The sequence below is a fragment of the Manis javanica genome, chromosome 2 (assembly GCF_040802235.1).
Source record: "Manis javanica isolate MJ-LG chromosome 2, MJ_LKY, whole genome shotgun sequence".
Lineage (NCBI taxonomy): Eukaryota > Metazoa > Chordata > Mammalia > Pholidota > Manidae > Manis > Manis javanica.
This window is the reverse complement of record NC_133157.1, coordinates 175,246,243-175,262,785: the sequence shown is the minus strand read 5'-3', so window position 1 is coordinate 175,262,785 and position 16,543 is coordinate 175,246,243. Positions and strand designations below refer to the sequence as shown.

At 35.0% G+C, this 16,543-nt stretch overlaps 1 protein-coding gene across 5 annotated transcripts in view; it reads right to left on the bottom strand.

The window, feature by feature from the left end:
- Window positions 1-8,556: 8,556 nt before the first annotated feature.
- RIPK2 (receptor interacting serine/threonine kinase 2) overlaps window positions 8,557-16,543 on the bottom strand; it is a 31,721-nt gene continuing 23,734 nt past the window's right edge. For all 5 annotated transcript variants that reach the window (XM_036995707.2, XM_017657496.3, XM_036995709.2 and 2 more), the window contains 5 exons: window positions 15,233-15,318; window positions 12,399-12,488; window positions 11,204-11,294; window positions 9,438-9,593; window positions 8,557-8,899 (listed from right to left, as the gene is read on the bottom strand). In XM_036995707.2, the coding sequence (XP_036851602.1) occupies window positions 8,562-8,899; window positions 9,438-9,593; window positions 11,204-11,294; window positions 12,399-12,488; window positions 15,233-15,318 (761 nt within the window). In that variant the 3' untranslated portion in view covers window positions 8,557-8,561. The remainder of the gene's footprint in view (window positions 8,900-9,437; window positions 9,594-11,203; window positions 11,295-12,398; window positions 12,489-15,232; window positions 15,319-16,543) is intronic.

The following is a 16,543-nucleotide window of genomic DNA, read 5'->3' as shown; positions in this document are numbered from 1 at the left end:
AGTATATAAAAAAAGAATAAGGCAAAACAGCATACACTTGAAAGACAAAAGATTTTAGCTCGCAGTTAAATATTAACTCAACAATGACATGTGACTGCTAAAAATTGGGTTGTTAGTATATTAATTGTAAGGGAGGAGATATCCCAATTGTGCTGGTCAGACCTAACTAGGTTGGGAGCATCATTTGCAGTCATGGGGACCATACTTCAACAGGAATGTAGATCGTACTTAATAAATAGCCATTGAAGGATGGAGGGATTATTTTATAGCAGAAAAAAAAGTCATCAGGAACAGAGTTGCCTGGAAATATATAAAGTGCTGTCATATGGAATATGGATTACATTTACTCCATTTGCTAGCCTAAGGTTTGGAACCTGGACCAGTGGATACATACAATAGGGAAACAGATTTTTAAATCCATGAAGGAACTACTGATAGAATTGTCTGGAGATGAAGAACATTTCCTGTCTAGGTAGTAGGTTCCCCATCCAATGGAAATTTTTAATGACAAGATACATGTCTATTTAACTTCTTTATTGTAGAGGAATTTGAGGCATAGCCAATGCACAATTGTTCCTTTCAACCTAGTTGACACAGGTATCTCTATGACATCAAATTTTAAATGATTAAGAATGAAATTGGTAACAAGAGTAGAGGAAGCAGAGAGAAATTCTCTGGGAAAAGGATTAGAAGGGATAGACAGGTCAAGCAAAGGAATTTTGTTTTTAAATGACATCTAGGTTCTTGATTGAAAAAAAAAAAAAAGATCCCAGGGAAAGGGAGAGAAAAGCAGGAGGTAGTTTGGGCACTGGGCTCTGTAGACATGGGAGGTACAATTTTAGAGAAGAAACACATTTCTGAAACTAATGAGATGTTTTTAAGGATGGCTAAATGTGAAAGTTTGCTGAGTTTCCTGGTCTCCTAGTTGGTCAGACTTTTTCATCAGAAGTTAGGAAGCTGAGTATCTGACTGAGGTGGGTGAGGGTGGGCAGAGGATTACTGACAAAGGGAAATAAAACAAGCCCCTACTCCTGATATTGCTGCTGCAGCAACCCACTCTTTGAAAGGCTGCTTCTTTAGTGTAACTTATAGCACAGTTTGGTCTTGCTTCTTGACTTGTCCCACATCAGCTCTGCTCCTCTGTTTTCGTAATTCAAGTGCTTGTCCCCTCTGAAGTTCTTGCTGCTTTGTGGACTACACTTCTGGATAGAACTGTCTTAACATACACTGTGAAGAATGCCTTCTTTAGTATTATCCAGTATTGTTTAGTCACAAATTAGATTTTTATAGATTATTAGGGCCCTTCCTTGAGTGACTGAATCTTTTTTTTTGTTATCATTAATCTACAATTACATGAAGAACATTATGTTTACTAGGGTCCACCCTTCACCAAGTCCCCCCCATAAACCCCATTACAGTCACTGTCTATCAGCGTAGTAAGATGTTGTATAATCACTACTTGTCTTCTTTGTGTTGCACAGCTGTCCCCATGCCCCCCCATTATACATGCTAATCGTAATACCTCCTCTCTTTTTCCCCGCCCTTATCCCTCCCTTCCCTCCCATCCTCCCCATTCCCTTTCCCTTTGGTAACTATTAGTCCATTCTTGGGTTCTGTGATTCTGCTGCTGTTCTGTTCCTTCAGTTTTTCTTTGTTCTTATACTTCACATGTGAGTGAAATCATTTGGTACTTGTCTTTCTCCACCTGGCTTATTTCACTGAGCATAATACCCTCTAGCTCCATCCATGTTGTTGCAAATGGTAGGATTTCCTTTCTTCTTATGGCTGAATAATATTCCATTGTGTATATGTACCACATCTTCTTTATCCATTCATCTACTGATGGACACGTAGGTTGCTTCCATTATCTTGGCTATTGTAAATAGTGCTGTGATAAACATTGGGGTGCATCTGTCTTTTTCAAACTGGGCTGCTGCATTCTTAGGGTAAATTCCTAAAAGTGGAATTCCTGGGTCAAATGATATTTCTATTTTGAGCTTTCTGAGGAACCTCCATACTGCTTTCCATAGTGGTTGAACTAGTTTACATTCCCACCAGCAGTATAGGAGGGTTCCCTTTCTCCACAACCACGCCAACATTTGTTTTTGTTTGTCTTTTGGAATGGTAGCCATCCTTACTGGTGTGAGGTGATATCTCATTGTGGTTTTAATTTGCATTTCTCTGATAACTAGCCATGTGCAGCATCTTTTCATGTGTCTGTTGGCCATCTGAATTTCTTCTTTGGAGATCTGTCTCTTCAGCTCCTCTGCCCATTTTTTAATTGCATTGTTTGCTTTTTGTTTGTTGAGGTGCGTGAGCCCTTTATATATTTTGGATGTCAACCCTTTATCGGATCTGTCATTTATGAATATATTCTCCCATACTGTAGAATGGCTTTTTGTTCTATTGATGGTGCCCTTTGCTGTACAGAAGCTTTTCAGTTTGATATAGTCTCACTTGTTCATTTTTGCTGTTGTTTCCCTTGCCCACGGAGATATGTTCCTGAAGAAATTGCTTATGTTTATGTCCAAGAGATTTTTGCCTTTGTTTTTTTCTAAGAGTTTTATGGCTTCATGGCTTACATTCAGGTCTTTGATCCATTTTGAATTTACTTTTGTGTATGGGGTTAGACAATGATCCAGTTTTATTCTCTTACATGTAGCTCTCCAGTTTTGCAAACACCAGCTGTTGAAGAGGCTGTCATTTCCCTATTGTATGTCCATGGCTCCTTTATCATATATTAATTGGCCACATATGTTTGGGTTTATGTCTGGAGTCTCTATTCTGTCCCACTGGTCTGTGGCTCTCTTCTTGTGCCAGTACAAAATTGTCTTGATTACTGTGGCTTTGTAGTAGAGCTTGAAGTTGGGGTGCGAGATCCCCCCCCTCCACTTTATTCTTCCTTCCCAGGACTGCTTTGGCTATTTGGGGTCTTTGATGTTCCCATATGAATTTTTAACTATTTGTTCCAGTTTGTTGAAGAATGCTGTTGGTAATTTGATAGGGATTGCATCAAATCTATATATTACTTTGGGCAGGATGGCCATTTTGACGATATTAATTCTTCCTAGCCAAGAGCATGGGATGAGTTTCCATTTGTTAGTGTCCTCTTTAATTAGAGTGTCTTGAAGTTTTCAGGGTATAGGTCTTTCACTTTCTTGTTTAGGTTTATTCCTAGGTACTTTATTCTTTTTGATATAATTGTGAATGGAATTGTTTACCTGATTTCTCTTTCTATTGGTTCATTGTTAGTGTAAAGGAAAGCCACAGATTTCTCTGTTAATCTTGTATCCTGCAACTTTGCTGTATTCTGATATCAGTTCTAGTAGTTTTGGAGTGGAGTCTTTAGGGTTTTTTATGTACAATATCATGTCATCTGTAAATAGTGAGTTTAACTTCTTCTTTACCAATCTGGATTCCTTGTAGTTCTTTGTTTTGTCTAATTGCTGTGGCTAGGACCTCCAGTACTATGTTAAATAACAGTGGGGAGAGTGGGCATACCTTTCTTGTTCCCGATCTCAGAGGAAAAGCTTTCAGCCTCTCGCTGTTCAGTATGATGTTATCTGTGTGTTTATCATATATGGTCTTTATTATGTTGAGGTACCTGCCCTCTATACCCATTTTGTTGAGAGTTTTTATCATGAATGGATGTTGAATTTTGTCGAATGCTTTTTCAGCATCTATGGAGATGAGCATGTGGTTTTTGCCCTTCTTTTTGTTTATGTGGTGGATGATGTTGATGGATTTTCGAATGTTGTACCATCCTTGCATCCCTGGGATGAATCCCACTTGGTCATGGTGTATGATCCTTCTGATATATTTTTAACTTCGGTTTGCTAATACTTTGTTAAGTATTTTTGCATCTACGTTCATCAGGGATATTGGTCTGTAATTTTCTTTTCTGGTGGGGTCTTTGCCTGGTTTTGGTATTAGGGTGATGTTGGCTTCATAGAATGAGTTTGGGAATATTCCCTCCTCTTCTATTTTTTGGAAAACTTTAAGGAGAATGGGTATTATGTGTTCTCTGTATGTCTGATAAAATTTCAAGGTAAATCCACCAGGCCTGGGGGTTTTGTTCTTGGGTAGTTTTTTGATTACCACTTCAATTTCTTTGCTCATAATTGGATTGTTTAAATTTTGTGTTTCTTCCTTGGTCAGTCTTGGAAGGTTGTATTTTTCTAGGAAGTTGTCCAATTCTTCTAGGTTTTCCAGCTTCTTAGCATATAGGTTTTCATAGTAGTCTTTAATAATTCTTTGTATTTCTGTGGGGTCTGTCGTGATGTTTCCTTTCTCGTTTCTGATTCTGTTGATGTGTGTCGATTCTCTTTTCTCTTAATCAGTTTGGCTAGAGGCTAATCTATTTTGTTTATTTTCTCAAAGAACCAGCTCTTGGTTTCATTGATTTTCTATTGTTTTATTCTTCTCAATTTTATTTATTTCTTCTCTGATCTTTATTATGTCCCTCCTTCTGCTGACTTTAGGCCTCATTTGTTCTTCTTTTTCCAATCTCGATAAATTGTGGCATTAGACTATTCATTTGGGATTGTTCTTCCTTTTTTAAGTGTGCCTGGATTGCTACATAATTTCCTCTTAAGACTGCTTTTGTTGCGTCCCACAGAAGTTGGGGCTTTGTGTTGTTGTTGTCATTTGTTTCCATATATTTCTTGATCTCTTTTTTAATTTGTTCATTGATCCATTGATTATTTAGGAGCATGCTGTTAAGCTTCCATGTGTTTGTGGGCCTTTTTGCTTTCTTTGTACAATTTATTTCTAGTTTATTTCTAGTTCTATACCTGTGTGGTCTGGGAAGTTGATTGGTAGAATTTCAATCTTTTGGAATTTACTGAGGCTCTTTTTGTTGCCTAGTATGTGGTCTATTGTGAAGAATGTTCTATGCACACTTGACAATGTGTATCTTGTTGCTCTTGGATGTAGAGTTCTATAGATGTCTATTAGGCCCATCTGTTCTAGTGTGTTGTTCAGTACCTCCGTGTCCTTACATATTTTCTTTCTGGTGGATCTATCCTTCGGAGTGAGTGGTGTGTTGAAGTCTCCCAGAATGAATGCATTGCATTCTATTTCCTCCTTTAGTTCTGTTAGTATTTGTTTCACATATGCTGGTGCTCCTGTCTTGGGTTCATATATATTTATAATGGTTATATCCTCTTGTTGGACTGAGCCCTTTATTATTATGTAATGTCCTGCTTTATCTCTTGTGACTTTCTTTGTTTTGAAGTCTATTTCGTCTGATACTAGTACTGCAACACCTGCTTTTTCTCCCTGTTGCTGGCATGAAATATCTTTTTCCATCCCTTGACTTTTAGTCTGTGCATGTCTTTGGGTTTGAGGTGAGTCTCTTATAAGCAGCATATTGATGGGTCTTGCTTTTTTATCCATTGTAGTCCTCTGTGTCTTTTGATTGGTGCATTCACTCCATTTACATTTAGGGTGATTATTGAAAGATATGTAGTTATTGCCATTGTAGGCTTTAGATTTGTGGTTACCAAAGGTTCAAGGTTAGCTCCTTTACTACCTTACTGTCTAACTTAACTCACTTATTGAGCTATTAAAACACAGTCTGATGATTATTTCTGTCCCTTCTTATTCCTCCTCCTCCGTTCTTCATATGTTGGGTGTTTTGTTCTGTGCTCTTTTGTGTTTCCTTTAACTGATTTTGTGGGTAGTTGATTTTACTTTTTGCCTTTCGTTAGTATATGGTTGGTCTGCTTTCTTTGCTGTGAGTTTATTTTCTCTGGTGACATCCATTTATCCTTAGGAGTGCTTCCATCTAAAGCAGTCCCTCTAAAATACCCTGTAGGGGTGGTTTGTGGGAGGCAAATTCCCTCAACTTTTACTTGTCTGGGAATTATTTAATCCCTTCTTCATATTTAAATGATAATCGTGCTGGATACAGTATTCTTGGTTCAAGGCCCTTCTGTTTCATTGCATTAAATGTATCATGCCATTCTCTTCTGACCTGTAAGGTTTCTGTTGAGAAGTCTGTTGATAGCCTGATGGGTTTTCCTTTGTAGGTGACCTTTTTTCTCTCTCTGGCTGCCTTTAATACTCTGTCCTCGTCCTTGATCTTTGCCATTTTAATTATTGTGTCTTGGTATTGTCCTCCTTGGGTCCCTTCTGTTGGGACTTCTGTGTGCTTCCATGGTCTGAGCGACTATTTCTTCCCCCAGTTTTGAGATGTTTTCAGCCATTATTTCTTCAAAGACACTTTCTATCCCTTTTTCTCTCTCTTCTTCTTCTGGTACTCCTATAATGCAGATATTGTTCCTTTTGTATTGGTCACACAGTTCTCTTAATATTGTTTCATTCCTGGAGATCCTTTTATCTCTCTCTGCGTCAGCTTCTCTGTGTTCCTGTTCTCTGATTTCTATTTCATTAATGGCCTCTTGCACCTCATCCAGTCTGCTCTTAAGTCCTTCCAGAGATTGTTTCATTTCTGTAATCTCCTTCCAGAGTCCATCCCTTAGGTCTGCATATTTCTCTGAAAATCCATCAGTATGGTTATGACCTTTATTTTGAATTCTTTTTCAGGAAGATTGGTTATGTCTATCTCCTCAGGGATTGACTCTGATTTTGGTCTCGATCAAATTCTTCTGCCTTTTCATGGTGATAGAGGTAGTTGTGGGGAGCTGGCGCATGTGTTGGCTGGCAGAACATCCCTTGCTGGTTTGTGGCCTTCCTCTCCTGGGAGAGCAGCTTTCATTCCACTGAACCACTCATTAAAGAGATATTTAGAAAATGTTTCTTCTATGCCAGGGCCTGTTCCATACTGACTGGTCATGTTCAGAATATCCTGCCCTACCTTCCCCTAAATTTCAGTGTGTTATTAAATATGAGTTATAATGAAAACTGGCTGAAATTATAGCAGTTCCACTAGGGGATGAGAACTTACTGCAGATTCATCTTGATCTTTGACATCATCTTATTCATCATTATGCTATTATTATTCATGCAGAAAAAGTCTGCAGAGTTGTAATAATGGGTGACTATGTGTGCCTCCCTCTTATTAAATTATGGTAGAAAATGGCTGGCATGCATGTAGCCAAAGCAGACTGGTTGGAAAGCTGTAATTTTTAGATAGGCAGAAAATGGAAAGAACAGGGGAAAAAAATCACCTCACCAATCCAGATATACCACATCATCAAATCCACAAAATGAATTCAAAACCATCAAGATGCAAAATAACTAATTTTTTTTTTTAGAATTTGTACAGGGAAAGGGGAAAGCCCCCAATGGAAAAGACGTGTTTTTTTCCTCTCAACTTATTTCCCAAATTAAATCATTATCCTAACACACTTAAAATTAAGTAGCTATAAATAGATAACTTACATACCTACTCCATTTCCTTTTTTCCCTATTAATTTCCCTATTTTTCCAAGGCACAATAATGAGGCACCATAGGTTAATGTTAAGTTCCAAAATGGAGATTAAAATGCTTATTTTATAATTTTAATACAATAATTGTCTCAAAGCCATCTAGTCATTTTTATTACTCATTTCTTCCCCCAGACTATGGGTCTAGTGCTTCTTGAAAGTTCACTTTCAAATTTATCTTGTATCATACTTTTTGCTAACATTGCTAATAAATATTTTCAGAAGAAGGTTATCATTCCTTGTAGGTTTTCATTTAGTGACATAACCTGTTAACCATAAAAAGAACTCACACTATATCTTTACTGTTTGGACCAAACTGGTATGAACTAGAAAATTAAAGTGCAGCCCTGATAATATCATGCAGCAATTAAAAAGAATGAGTAAGATCTACTTCATGTCATCCAGAGTCTTGCACATGATGTACTATTAAATGAAAAAATTAGGTTGCAGTATGTGTTACAATGCTAATAACATTAAGACAAGACCTTTTCCTAAATGAGCATATGCTTTACATATGAGCAGGAAGGATACAGAGGATACAAATCATGCTGTTAACTTTATCTTGGTTGGTAGTTAAGGTTAGAAATGGGGCTCTCTACAGAGCCCAGTGTCCAAATACATGTGGAAAGATCAATTTCTTTCTGTACGTTGTATTGTTTTACCTTTGAAACAACTTTTAAAAGAATATTTCAATAAATAAGATTTAAAAATGTAATTTGGATGACAGAGTTTAATAAACAGTCCTCTATAGAGGATTTGAACCTGAGACTGAAGGGTAGAAATGCTGTTACTACCTCTGATTTAAGTTTAATAATGTCAGAAAAGCCAAACTTCATGTTAGACAAGTAATAAATAATCCATGAAGAAAATGAATGTGAAAATGGCTTCCATGAGAAACGCATACCTTAAGATATGTATGAAAATATATTACATTAAAAAAGTTTCAATTAACAAAAGAAACACAAAAATGAACTATGTAGTAAAATATTAACTTTATACTATATTAATTAAAAAAATACTGTAATGTCACTGAAGGAGATTAGTATTTACCTAAAGAAACTTCTTTAAAGCTCCTAATACTCTTAGGGATTTTTAAAAAACAATATGATCAAGGGGACAGAGATATAAATAGCATTTTATAAACTCACTTTTCTTCTTGAAAAAGTCACTTACAAGCTTTTATTTTGGAATAAATTTAAAGACTGTGATTGAGAAACCACAAGTATTTCCGGGTAAGGTTGAAGACCCATTTGCTTGTTATCTCTCAACTTCTGTACTATAATTTTGGCAAATTCTTCTCCTTGGATGTCAGAAGTGTCCAGTAATTGTCTGACTTTTGAGGTCCTTGTGGGTTTGGTACTAATGAGCTCATAGTCCTCCTTCATGATCAAGTCCCTGGACAGAAGGGCATCTAGTGATTGGTTAAGGCAGGCTTCCGTCATCTGGTTCACAATGTCTTCCCTTTTACTCTGGATCCACTGTTGGGCTATCCCAGGTTGTAATCGCTCTGTAGAAGAGCAAGGAAGTAGAATTAGATGAAAAAAGGAGTAACAAGGCATAAAACCTAATTTTACTATGATTATGCTACTATGGAATACCAGTATTTTGGGGGATGCTGTTAATTTTCAGGAAACATTCAGATATTTATGTTATCTCTTCCCTTCTTCTCCCAGGAAAGCACTGTATTTTTATACGCTATAAGTCATGGGGGCAAAAAACACTGTGTTTCAGGCTTTTTTTTTTAATATAAAGGATATCTGCATATTTGTTAAATAAACAAAAATAACTTCAGTAACCTATTAAGTCACACATCCTCTTAGCAATCCCTCCCTAGAGAGATGATCAAGGAATGCCATTTGGGCCTATTATTACATTTCAGCATTCACATTTTCTGGGACTGGAAGAGCTTTCCTATTTAAGAGGGTATATATTTATCATATTGAAGAAATAAAGATTAACAAAACTTATTGTATGGCAAATCTACTGAACATATAGTTGTGAGATAAATGGCATAATTTATAAAATGTCTCACAATAAATATTTACCTGAACTTCCCTCAGCTGAAAGTGGATTTATTACTGCTAAAGAGCATGGGGTGGTCTTGGGATCACAGAATGTCACCCTTTCAGCTGCAGAAATGTTACTATCCCATCTATGGTTTACTGGACAGCGATGCAACATAGAGAAGTCTTGAGTTTTTCCTGTAAAACACAACACCTTCATTAGGGGTAGAATATTCCTTAGCTACTCCTATTAGCTAAAATATGAACATCTGAGCCATACAGACAATAGTATTCAAGCCTAAATTTTCACTGCTATGAAAGGTGATTCATAAACCTAATTCCACAAGTATTTTTTAGAACAAAAAAGGATTTATACTGAATGATTTTACCATACTTTTGTCTGTGCTTGTCTGTTCTATGTAAATTAAAAATCATGGGATTTCACTTCTTCACATAGTCCCATATTTCTTCCTGTCTTCCTCCTTATTCACTTTAAATATGTCCTCGAAATTTATATGACACATGTCCTATACTCTCCTTTGGTAATCGTATCCAACCTCAGGGCCTCAATTGTCACCTGTCTTCCCAAATCTATATGAGTCATTTTCTGTCTTCATTGAAACTTAGTCTTAAATTTTCAACAGCTCACTGGACATTACCATCACATGAGCTGCTAAGCACCTCAAATTAAAAATACATTAAAAACTTAATTATATTCATCTTAACTCTAAAAACTGTTCCAACTATTTGCTGATGTTTTCCCCATCACCCAGCTAAACAACTAGTTCTGCTTTATCTTTTTTATCCTCTTTCCCCCAGCAAGTGAAAAGTTATAAAATCCTATCAGTGTGTCCTCCATTACTTCTCACACCATTCTTCCCTGCCTGTAATCTGGATCAGATTTCTCACCTCTACTATAGTAAAAGACCATGTCTCCTAATTGGCCTTCCCATCTCCAGTTCCCTTTTCCTTCCAAATATCCTACATATTCTAGCCATGATGAATTTCCCTAAAGCAAAAAATTTCATCATGTCATACCTTTGCTCAAGCACTTGCAAACATTAGTCCCTACCCAAACAGAACAGCTCAAAAATAGCTTTGCCTATTCAGAGAATCGTGATATGACTCCACCATACTGATCTTTTATTTTCTTTCATTCACCCTCTTCACCAGCTAAAACCAACTACTCACTGTTCTCTGTGTTTTCTTGCTTCTGTGCCTCTATGTTGCTCATTTTGCCTGGTTTGCCCATTCTTTATAACTACAGGTCCAACCTTCAGCCAGAAACAGTTTCTTCATGATGACAACATGGTGTAGTGGAGTGACATGAAAATATGTATCAAAAGACCTGGCTTCGAGTCTTGGATTTGCCAGCTACTAACTATGTGATCCAGAAGTCTTGATCTTAAAAATCTGTAAAATGAGGAATATCTCCCTCACAAGGTTGTTGTGAAAGTACTTTGTAAAAATGTTACTCTCCCTCTCTCACTATAGCTCTATATCCGTATCTCCCTTATGATAAATCATTTCTATCTCATACTATTTTTACTTAGAAATGTTTGTCCTCTTTCTTACAAGAGATATAAAAATTTTCTTTTCATAGTGTCTATCATAATGCCTTTAATTGTGCAATGTATTTGTTGAACATCCCACTAATAATTACATTTTAGACTCTGTTACTTTTAAAAGATGAGTTATGAATGCAAATGAAAGGTATGTTCCATACAAACCATGACTTCTTGTCAACAATATGATCTTGAAAGAAAATGGAAAACTTTCAACTAATACCGATTGAAAAATTTACGTACTAGATAAAAAATTGTCTGGAGAAGCTGACAGGGATGTTGATGTTCCAGGAGAACTACTACTTTTAGGGAGCTGGGAGGATCCACATGATTCCTACACAGAGGATAAACAATTTAGGTTAATGGAACATCATTTTAAAAGTCGTGCAGCTTTAATTTCCAAACAGTTCTTGCCTCTGGCTTATTATAAACAAAGAATCAAACTAGTACAAATTATACTTTACAGAACTAAAGAAACACATATATAAAATAACAAAATGACCTGATTTCTTTATCAACCCAAATTGGGGGAGATATGGGGCCATAATGAAATAATTAGAAATCATTACTTTTTCAGTATTTTCTGTATGATCTCAGAGGCTCTGTACAGTTAAGAAATCTGAAATCTGCAACTCTGGTTTCCTACGAATTCAGAGCAAATGTCAATTATCAATGCCTCAGGTTCCTTCAACATGGACGGGTGGTAATCCATGGAAAAAGTAATGCAGAACTTGGCTCCATTCCTAGCTCCATCATGGAGTAACTGACTGTCCTTCAACAAAGCATTTAAATTCTTTGGCTCTCAGTTTTTTTCTGTAGTATCTATAACATCTATCTAAAAATGTACGGGCTCAAAGATCCAATGAGATACTGTAAATAAAGGTAATTCAAAGATTATGTATTGTGCTTTAAGGTTCATTTTGAAAGTATTATTACTTTTCTGAATCCATAAAGTGAAAATTTCTTATATATGCTTAAAATAAATGGTTAATATGAAATATGTCAGAATAAGTGCTACTAAAGTAATTCTTTTGGCTAGCCAGACAAATGGCATTTTTCTTTTATTAATCATTGTAAGAAGCAAGGACAAGGTAGGTATTCTTGATATTTTATATTTGGGTAAGAAGGCATAAATATAGGGGCAAAACTATAATTAATGATTTGCCCATGTATCACACTGAAATGTCATTCATTATATAATACAATGACAGGGACAGAAATTAATGCCAAACAAAGAAGTAAGGACTGTGATTTGATGAGATGAATAATGAACTGAGAATCAGGAGAGCTGGATTTCAAACTGGAGATTGTCATGAACTATCTGATAAACCCTAAAACCTCCCCAGGCTTTAGTTTCCCAATTAAAAAAGAAGGAGTCAGAGTAAATTATTTTTCATATTCTTCTCATATTTAGAGTTTATCAACATAATTTTTTTACCTCCTGTGGACCATGATTTACAGGTATGTTCAGAGATAACTCCATATTCTTCTTGTCACATAAGTGAATAGTACTCGAAGCACTCTGTAACTGAAATGAATACATGTATGCATTTTAATACACATATGCACTTTAACTAGAGGTGATTTGGAAATTACATGAGTAAAATACAATCTACTTAATGTATTTATATGCTTATATAAAATCAATGGGAAGAAAATCTAAATCAGTTCAGGATATAATATAGAACATAAGGCAGAGACAGTGTATAGGGGAAATAACTTAAGAGAAATAGACTTTGAATCCCACCTCATATTAATTGGTTACCTTGAGCAAACTCATTTACTATATTTTAGGCACTGTTTTTTAGGTACTGGTGTTATTTTTATTTCATTCATAAGAAACTGAGGGTTACCGAGTAAAAGGAGACAGAGTGCCCTAATGGAATGCTGAGGGCCATATAGCCAATCAGATCTGGTTTACAATCCCAGGATTCCTAGCTGTCTGATCTTGGTGTGAGACAATCTCCGTTTATTTATCTGTAAACTAGAGAAGAGAGTACCTATTTTGTAGGATTATTGTAAGGAGGATTATAAGCAATATATGCAGAAAAGCTCTAAGATTACTTATAAAGCACTCAATAAATGGTAACTAGTAAGCAGTTGATTAATTCAAATGCAACACTCTAGTGTTAAAATTGTTTAGTGATTTTTCCTGTCTCTATAAGCCAGGCTTGGATTAGTTACCATCACTACTGAGTGATTTAAGAACAAACCTATCAGTCCTCTTTTCTTCCCCAAACCAACATAATGACAACTGTTTTATAGGACTTTAGAAATTGGTGGTTTCCATACCCAGAACTCCAGTATTCATACTTTGTGCTCCATTACATGAGTAAGGAATTTTAGGAGGAAAAAACTACTATTGATATGTTATACAATCTATATAGCACAATAATTTGCTCACAGAAGTCTAATGAACTTTTGTTAAATACATTTTTCCATGAACTTTTAAGGTGTTTGGATCTGTGTCTGCTACATAGTTTTCTGTGCTTTTAAATTCACTGAAACATTTCTGAAAATGCAATATCCTTGACTTAGTAGCATCAGTTTTTATAACTGAGCAATTGTGATAATTCAAACTATTATAAACTAGTGAATTAGTTCTAGAAATGAAATATTAAGGAAAAACTCTTTTTTTTTGTTTCAACTTTTATTATTCAAGATACAGGAGATGTTATTTGTGAAAAACATGAATTAGAGGAGCCAGTTCAAAGAAATGAAAAAAATGTAGAAAACTCAACAAAACAAGTTACCCTCAATGGTGATCTTTGTTTTCAGAAACACCTTTATGAAAAAATCTTATTAAATTTGTATTCTACTCTTGGCCTTGTCATTAGCTAGGTATTCAGGGCATTACCTAACTTGCCTATACCTCAGTTATCTATCAGATGGAGATGATATCCTTCCTCTACCAGTTTCACAGGATTAATACAAGGATTTCAGAAAAAGTAAAAAAGTAACTACAACAACTCTGTGTAAAATACAGCAACTCAAAAAACCAAAGAAAATAATGCTACTATTAAAGAAAGTATTTGAAAATATACACATAAATTACTTTATTTAAAAAGCTGAAATTTCTTCTAAAAATCTAACAGTTTTAAATGTAGATCCTAGTATTTAAGGTGTTTGCAGAAAAAAAAGGGGCTGGAATGGTTTTCTTTTACTTTATAAACAATAAAACAGATCCTTCTATGTATACACCTTTGCTTGGCAGAAGAGAAAGCTGTGAGGAAAGAAAAGGGAACTGAAAAGGCAAAGCAAAAAGAAATGTTATCAAAGTTTGTATTTACTAAGAAGTGGAGACACTGGAATATTCTGGAAAAGACTGTACCTTGTCACAAGTGGGAAAGTCAGTGAAAAGTTACCAAAAGAAATAAAACATTTCCTTGTTAGAGCCTTAAAAAATTTAGGCACTAGTATTTCTACCATCAATTTTTAGTTAAAGGCAACTGTTTCCTTTATGTACTCCCCTTTAAATAAAAAATTCTGTCAATAGATCCAGCAAACTGCAAGAGGTAAGCAATGTCATTTTATTCACAACCCAAGGTTTGGGTAAGTAATGGCTTTCATTATCATATCTCAAATGCATTTTTTTGAACCCCAGCAAGTGCTACACTATATTTACTTTGTCCCTAAAGGACTGCAGTTCCTTTCAGAAAAACTTCTGATAATATTAAGAAAACTTTGTAGTAATAGGGTCCTTTCAATTTTTCTTCTGATCTACAAGAGCCAGAATGAGTACATAAGACAACTATTCTAGATAATTCATATCAACTGCTATTTTGGTCTAGGAAACAGGGAGTGTTTGAGTGGAAAAACAAAAAAACAAAGAAGCAATAAAAAATAACAGCTTGACCTCAATTATTAATAAAAATTCTACAGCTTAACTTGGCAATAAATCTTAGGAAAGCCCAAGAACACTGAATAAAGAGAAGTGCAAGGACCCATACATCTATTATTCTGTATATATTAAAACTTTAGGGAAATAAATATAAAATATAAAAACCCCTATGATTTAGGGCTTTCACTGTATACAACTGGCATTCATTAAATATTTAAAATTTACATTTAATATATGAAAGATGTGGAAATGTCTTTTAAATCTGGAGGTGGCCAAAGAAAAGAAAGTATTCAGAGTCTCTGGTAAACTCTACTGCTCCAATACTGTAGCCTATATCTTTGAAAAGTACACAGATAAAAACAGCATAGTTTAAATCTCCGCAAGTAATATATAATTGTTTAAAGTTCTAAGTATTTCATTTAACAATTTACCTTTGTTTTTTTTAGTTGAATAACAGCTTCAAGAAAAGTTATCTCTTCAAATGTTCTCAGAACTGGTTCAAGTTCTATTAAACATTCTAAATAAGAAAAAAAAATAATTTGAGTTCAGGTTGCTTCTAATCATTATGTTGAAAAATACAAATGCTAATATTTAACTGATAAGGCCCTAAGTCAGTTTTCCCCACACTGATGACATTCAACCATCATAAGAGCCTTTATTTTAGGCATAAAGATAGACATATAGATCAATGGAATGGAATTGAGAGTCTAAAAATAAACCCTTACAATTATGGTCAATTGCTTTTTGACAAAGTTGCTAAGGTAATTCAATGGGGAAGTATAATTTTTTTAAATGAATGGTCCTAGACTCTCCTCATACCATGCATAGAATTAACTTGAAATGTATCATGCATCTTAATGTAAATAAAGGGGAAAATTCTTCATGATCTTGGGTAAGGCAAAGAATTTTTAGTTATAACATCAAAAACAGGATCCATAAAGAATTTTAATAATTTGGACTTCAAAAAATTGAAAACCTTTGCACTTCCAAAGACCCTACTAAGAAAAATAAAAAGGCAAGCCCTAGACTGGAGAACATTTCTGCATATTATGTATCTGCTAAAGGACTTATATCCAGAATATACAGAGAACTCTGCCAACTTAATAATAAGATGAAATAATAAAATCAAATTCAAAAATGGGCAAAATATTGAATTTCCCTAAAGGATACATACAAATGACTAAAAAGCACATGAAATTATGCTTAACATCATTAGTCATTAGAAAATGCAAATCAAAACTACAGTGAGATAACATGATATCAAATACTGACAGCGATGGTGCGAATGTAACATGATGTAGCTATTTTGGAAAACAGGTTGACTGTTTCTCAAAAATAAAAGACAAATTTATAATACAATCCAGCAACTACACTCACAGGTTGTTACCTAAGAGAAATGAAAACATTTGCTTAAAGATTTGCATATGATTAGTCATAGCAGCATTACTCATAACAGCTAACAAGTAGAAACAATCGATATTACCACCATTACTGCAGTAATACAGTTGACCCTTGAACAATATGGGGGTTAGGGGCACTGACTCCCATGCAGTTCCACATACAACTTTTGACTCTCCCAAAACTTAACTGCTAATAGGCTACTGTTTTATGGTAGTAAATGATAAAACAGACTAATATCTACACATATTTTATGCATTCATGACATACTTAACTTAAAAAAATTTTTTTTAGTATTTCTAGGCTAAGTAGTTTGTCAGTTTTTACAAACTGTCAGAAATCCT